This window comes from Rhizophagus irregularis, chromosome 26 (assembly GCF_026210795.1).
Source record: "Rhizophagus irregularis chromosome 26, complete sequence".
NCBI classification, from domain to species: Eukaryota; Fungi; Glomeromycota; class Glomeromycetes; order Glomerales; family Glomeraceae; genus Rhizophagus; species Rhizophagus irregularis.
In genome coordinates this window covers 1,969,000-1,976,308 of record NC_089454.1, presented here as the reverse complement: position 1 = coordinate 1,976,308, position 7,309 = coordinate 1,969,000, and the positions used below count along the sequence as shown (strand labels likewise).

Genomic DNA, 7,309 nt, shown 5'->3' with positions numbered 1-7,309 from the left:
ATTACAATAAAGAAAAAGAAGAAAATGATGAATATATATATTACAATGAAGAAGAAGAAGAAAATGATGAATATATATATTACAATGAAGAAGAAGAAGAAAATGATGATGATGAGGATGATAGTGATAATGATGGTGATGAGAATGACGGTGATAAGGATAATGGTGATGAAAATAATGGTGCTGAGAATAATGATGGTGAAGATGAAGGTGATTATAATGAAGAAGAAGATGATGATAATGATGGAAATGATGAGGAGGAGAAGGATGATATAGAAGAATTTTTTGCATCTCCTGAATTTGATAATGATAAAGTATTTGTAATGGAAAGCTTAAGTGATTCTATTAATACTGAGATTATAATATGGTTATTTAAATTTCAACAAAGATTTCGATTACCTGATGTGGCACTTGAAGCATTAATAAAATTCTTACATATTGTACTTACTCGTTTAAATAAATCACAATTTAAAAATTTTCCAGCATCCTTATATCTTGCAAAAAAAATATTAAATATCTTTCAACCAAAAATGCAGTTAACTGTATGTAACAATTGTCATAAATTATATAATGTTAAAAATATTGTTGAATACAAAGAAGAAGGAAAAACTGCTATTGCAAATTGCCTACATGAAGAATTTCCAAATAATCCAGTACCCAGTCGTCGTAATAAATGCAATAATCCACTTTCTATTCTTAAAAAAAGAGAAAGTGGAATAATTGCTGAACCTCGTATGATTTACCCTAAACCAAGTATTCGTCAACAATTAAGTATGTTATACCAACGACCTGGTTTTGAAGATATGCTAAAATTATCAGGAGTTCAAAGAGAAAGAGTTAATATCTATTCAGATATTTATGATGGTAATGTGTGGAAAACCTTTTCTTTTGATGGTAGTCCATTTTTTACATCAGAAACTGCCACAACCAATTTAGGTCTTCTTGTTAACCTTGACTGGTTTCAGCCATTTACATATACACAACACAGTACAGGTGCTATATATGCATCTATTTGTAACTTACCAAGATCAGAAAGGAATAAACCTGAAAATATTATATATTTGGGTTTTTTGCCAACTCCAAAAGAAGTGGGATTAGATCGTATTAATCATTATTTAGCCCCTATTGTAGACGAGCTTTTAGAGCTCTGGAGGGGCTGGAGAGTTCCAAAAACTTACCATTATCCTGATGGTCTAGACATTAAAGTTGCATTAATTGTTGGATCATCAGATATACCAGCCACACGAAAGTTGTTTGGACATGGATCTGCATTAACGAAATGCCATAGGTGTGAGAAACGTAGTGTTTATAGTGAAGAGTATAGAAAAAATCACTATGGAGGAGTTCATACCTATGAATTGAGTAACGCAGAATCACATAGAAAACATGCATATGAATGGTTGCAATGCAACTCAAAAAATTCTAGGGAAAATCATTTTAAAGAATATGGTATACGCTGGTCTGAATTGCTTCGTCTTCCATATATGGATCCCATACGTTTTGCTGTAGTAGATCCAATGCATTGCCTTTTTCTTGGTGTAGCAAAATGGATAATTAAATCTATTTTTGTGAGCCAGGGAAAATTAAGTATGGAACAACTTCGAGTGGCACAAAATAGAATGGATCATGTTAAATTACCTTTTGATATTGGTCGTATTCCTCCAAAAATTGCGATTGGAAGTGATGGATTTTCAAACTTAACTGCTGATCAATGGAAAACCTTTATTATGATTTATTCTACAGCTATCTTGTGGGATATGTTGGATGATAATGACAGAAAGATTTTAGGATATTTTGTTCGAGCATGTAATCTTTTGGTAACAAGAATTATTACTGAAGATGATTTAAAAGAAGCACAAGAGAGATTAAAAGATATGGCTTACCTTATAGAAAACACATATGGACCAGAATTCATAACAAGTAATATACATCTTTCGCTTCACATTCCTGATTGCTGTCGTGATTATGGTCCTATATATAGTTTTTGGCTTTTTCCATTTGAGAGACTTAACGAATATATAGGTAGGATACTTGATGATTTTGTTGTCTTCTGATATCTTTTTTTTTAAAAAAAAAATATAATCTATTATCTTTAGGATCATATCCCAATAGTAACCGAAAGATAGAACCTGAATTGATGAAAATTGTCCTTAAAAATACTTTAGTTAATTATCATCTAACATGTAAATGGACATCCGGCCTTTTAGATGAATCTCTTTGCTTTCTTGTAAAAAAAAAAGATGTAGGTAGTTTGGCACTTACAGCAGAAAGAGAAGAGTTACAATATTTCCTATCCATGAGACATAGCACATCTAAAATATATGGTACTGAAGCAATATCAGGTCAACTGCTTAAACCATCATATTTAAGAGTTGTTATTTCTTCAGAATTGCGAATGTTTCTATGTGAATGGTATGAAATGTTGTATGAGAAAGATCATGATGAAATATTAGGATTTATGGACTTACAAATTAACCAGCATGCAAGATTACAAATTGGCTCAGAAATATTTGGATCTGTAATTGCAGGTCGTCATGAAACAAATTCAACTATTCTTGCGAAATGGAAAGCATTTAGTGATGAAACAATTGACATATATCCAGGAGAGGTTCAATATTACTTTGAACATACACTTAGGTTACCTGAAGGGTCAAGAACTCATCTTTTGGCATATGTCAAATGGTATAAGAATGCACCTTCCTCTGATATTCGGTTTAAACATAGGTTTATAGAACCAGAATTATCGAAAACACTGAATTATGGAAGGGTGAATACTATGAGGAAGGTTGTGATTCACTAATAGCGGTTCATAGAATATTGTGTAGAGCCACAAAAATTAGAAATATTCGAGTTGGTAAACAAAATTATATATCAATAATGCCATTAAATAGAAAATTTAATTTATAAATATTAATTCCGGATTGAATGTTTTTTACAATTATACAAACAATAAAACGTGATGAAACATAATTGACTGAAAAATTCCTTAATAGTTAAACTTGAAACTAAAAATAGTTAGTCTTATTAGTCAACATGTACATCCCTCACATGCAGCACTATAACAGGTATGTCAAATATATCATTATACTGAAATTACTGATATTACTTTTCTTATAGTGGATAAGTATATATGTTGAGTTATACATAATTAGATAATTAGATCTTTTAATTTGATATTAATCTACACCGTAAATGGAACTTAATTCGATCTTAATTCGATCTTAATTTACGCCATTTTAGAATAGTATCAAACAATTAGACAAATGATTGATATACCGATATTACCGATATTTAATATACTGATATTCAATATACTGATATATTAATATAGGTGGTCGAATAAAGAAGTATCTATATTTTTTTAAACAATGACTTTATTAGTGCTGAGAATTATCGATATCTAGTGGCTTGAGTTTTCGCAATACGTTTCCTATATACATTGATACAAACTACACATCATCTTTCTCTTTACCTACAATACCTGCCAATTCTATTTTCTCACCATTACCAACTATTCGTCGCATCAAAATATTATTTGTCTTTCAACGTTCCAGATACGCGGTTATTCAAATTAGTCCACCCGTGGTTTGAAATCCCGTTTTCATTTATCAGCTCGTCCTGACTTCTTAGTTGTAATCCCTTTTTTAATTCATCTTCTATCCCGATTTGATATACTATTCATCATATCTTTTTCATTGGTGACGAATTTCATTCTTAATAACACCACATATCCTTCTTCAAAATCTTCAATTTGAGTTACTTTAAAGTATACCACCCCGTCAGGTCAGCATCATTTAATCTTATTACAACCATAACTTCCTTTATGATGTATTTTTGCGTTAAATGTTCGGTAGACTCATGGATGTAACAGATAATTGAGTTTTTGTTTTTAGTTTTAGTGGAATGTAATAAAAAATGAATAATCTAATGTTGTGAGTTTTATAGCTTTATTTTTTAAAGCTTCCAAATTCTAAATATTACGATTTGTTTATTTTGAAAGAAAAAAAAGGAGGAATGCGAAGCAATACAAATTTTTTCTCATGAAAAAAAAGTGGCTTCGCTATAATCACAAGGAGATGACAGTGAAAAAGAAATTTTACACATTTTTCATAAGTTTTTTTACAAAATCCCTATATCTCATATTTCCTTATAGAGAAATATGAAATTACCAAATCATCATCTTAAAAAAAATACATGTTAAATCTTACATCTTTATAAACAAAAAAAAAATATTTTTTCTAATAATTTACAGAGACGTTTATTTTTTTTAATGAAAAAGTAGTATGAAAAATGGGGAATTTAATTCTTTCTTAAAATGGTTCAGACTCTTATAATTTACAAGGAGTTGATTGCAAGAAAGAAAATTTTTTTTCTTTTTGCAATTTATAACTGGTTTAAATAATCGAAAACGATAATCCAAATTTTTTTTTACTTGTATAACAAACAAATAAAAATGAATTTTTTAAAAAAAAAAATTTTTTTTTTTATTTATAAGACCCATCTTCCCATGAGGAAGGGGCGATATAATTTAAGATTCAATCCAAATAGAAATCGAAAAGGAATAGGAATCTGAATCTGGATCTGAATCGATTACCATATTTTTTCCTATTTTGGCCAGGCAGATCCAACTAAAAAAGAATATACGTTGCAAGTGTTTTGAAGATCTTAACTCGAGAACTTTATGGGAACATATAAAAATAAAAATAATATAGAATCCTTTAATAAAATTCATAAAAGGTATTTGTAAAACATCTCACAGATTACAGAATAAGAAAAAGGCATTATACCTGACGTAATATGCCATAATAATTACAGCTACAAATTTCTTTTTTTTTTTTATTTTTAAATAGTAATGCATTTTTATTAATTATTTATTAGTAAAAATTACATAATTATATAAAAATACTTAGAACCTAATCCAAAAAAAAGATTAACTAAGTATTCTGTAACAAAATCTAAAAAAAATAAAAAATTTTAGTATATACTAAACTAAATGTATACCTTTTATTAATACATTTTAAGAGTAAAAATGAGGTAATTGTTTCTCATGATGTAATGTTTATCAATATCTATTATTATTTTTTTTTGGATAAAAATTATTTATAACTGATAAGGTGCAAATTCGATAAAAAAGAGAATAAGCTCTACTCTATAATCTATAATCGAATCGAGGATTAAGAATAAATTTATAAATCAAAAAAAATCATAATTTTATAATCTAAATCTATAATAAATAGAAGAATATAAATTTTTCGAAGTTAATTTGTCTAGTAAAATCTAACCAAAAAAGAATATACTGGGTAAGTGTTTCGATGATCATTTAGACACTACTCCATAGTAATTAACTTTATTCGTATACTGTAATACATTTTTACAAAGTACAAAACCAATACCAAATAGGAAGAAATCAGTAGCTGTTTTCTATACCAGAATAAAAAAATTTTTTTTTTAAATTTCGGTTTAAAAAAAAAACCGAAAAAAATAGATTTATTAAAAAAAAAAAATTTTTTATTTATTATTTTAATCGTCTTTTTAAGAGAATATACAAAATCTATAAAATAAATCTTTATTTAGTTTGGTAATACCATTACCTCCTTCCATACTAAAGCCATTACACATACAGTAACGTTGTACCGAATAGAAATTTCTACAGAAGAAACTTTATTAAATGGGAATGAAGATTATGAAATGGTTTTAAGAGCCGTAAATGTACTTAAATTTCAACTTGAACAAACAAAAGAAGATATCAAAAAATAAAAGATATAAAATAACGTGCTCTATCAGATCCGGAAATGTTTATTGAAAAATTGCGCGATGGGACCCATGAAAAAATTTCCGAACGCCAGTATATATTTGGTGTTCCACAAGTCGATTGGAAATATCATACCCGGCCTTCACAGTATAAGCCACCGCCACGTCCAGGGCGAGAAGTTTTCAAGTCATCGACAAGTGATGATAAAAAATCACCTGACCCCGCTGAATTTGTTCATAAAAAAGCTCAAGTTAAAGTTCTCCCAAATACGGTTTTGTCAACTCGTACTAAAAGGAAAACTAACCTAGTTTTTGATGATAACACACTTCCACAGAGCATTGGGTCAAATAAAAAAGGAAAACAGTCATTATATAGCACACCAGTTAAAAAAGAGGGGAGATAAGAAATGAATCAGCGAGTGCAGTTTCAAATAGATCAATGTTTAATACTCCTATTACTATTGCAAGCAGAGTTATTCACCTACTTTAACATCATCAAATCGAAGAAATAATAAAAAGAAATCTAGTGATCTCAAATTATCAGAAGGTTCGCCAAAAACGGGAAATTATAATATACCTTGGACGGATGAAGAACAACGTCGACTGGTAGAATTACTTGCGATTTAGAAAATTTCTGAAGCTTTAGAAACAAGAATACCGAAGCAGGTGGCTAGCAGGTTTGCGGCAGCAACAACAAAAAATTCATAACCAAAGAATAAAAAAACTGGGACCAAAATCGATATTACCTTCCGAAAAAAAACCTCGACATTTGAGGATATCTGGATTATCGTATTTGGAAGCTCGACCACCACCAACAGTTTATATGCCCGATGTTGATGATGAAAGTAGTATCAAGAATGTAATGATGTCAGTGGGTCACTAGGACAATGATATACAACAGATGTGTAATTTTATTACGGGACCAGTGCATTATGGTTTTTGTTGTGATGGATGTCATATGGATCCAATAATTGGAACACGATATCTTTTTAATGAATGTGATGAAAGTCTTGAAGTTGTTCTATGTGAAGAATGTTTTGTCGAAGAATCTTTTGAGAATAAATATCACTAGAAAACGCACAAGTTTACATTAATCACAAATCCTATAACACTACATATTGATAAAGATTATGTACCAGAAAATGTTGGAGAATATAATTATTTAGGTGTTGCACCTCCCTCTACATCGTAATATATTCTTACATCGTAATAACGTTTTTAAAAAAAAATTGTGCTATAATAGATGTGATTTTTAAAAAAAGAAAGAAAAAAAAAATTGTATCACGTAATCAGTTTGCCGATCGATCTTTTTTTTTCAATTCGATAAAAAAAGTCTAATAAAAAAAAATATCTTTACTTGAACCTGACTTCGTAAAGTATATTTTTTTTAAAAAAAAAGTGTTAACATTTCGTTATAAATGTTTTTTAATACACTTAGAAAAAAAAAAATAAAAAATTAAAAGAAAGTCTGGTTCATCATTTTATTAGGCAACTTCTTGGAATTAGACGAACTGACAGGTATGTAAGTAAGGTGACGTGCATGTGTTTTTTTTTAAAA

The 7,309-nt window shown here is 29.0% G+C and overlaps 1 protein-coding gene across 1 annotated transcript; it reads left to right on the top strand.

Annotated features, from left to right (window-relative positions):
* Positions 1–5,792: 5,792 nt before the first annotated feature.
* Positions 5,793–6,823, top strand: OCT59_017625 (uncharacterized protein; the record flags this gene model as incomplete). Its single annotated transcript, XM_066137614.1, has 4 exons — positions 5,793–6,134; positions 6,220–6,357; positions 6,440–6,596; positions 6,678–6,823. 4 exons carry the CDS (start codon positions 5,793–5,795, stop codon positions 6,821–6,823), a joined length of 783 nt encoding a protein of 260 aa, XP_066004175.1.
* Between the last annotated feature and the right edge of the window lie 486 nt (positions 6,824–7,309).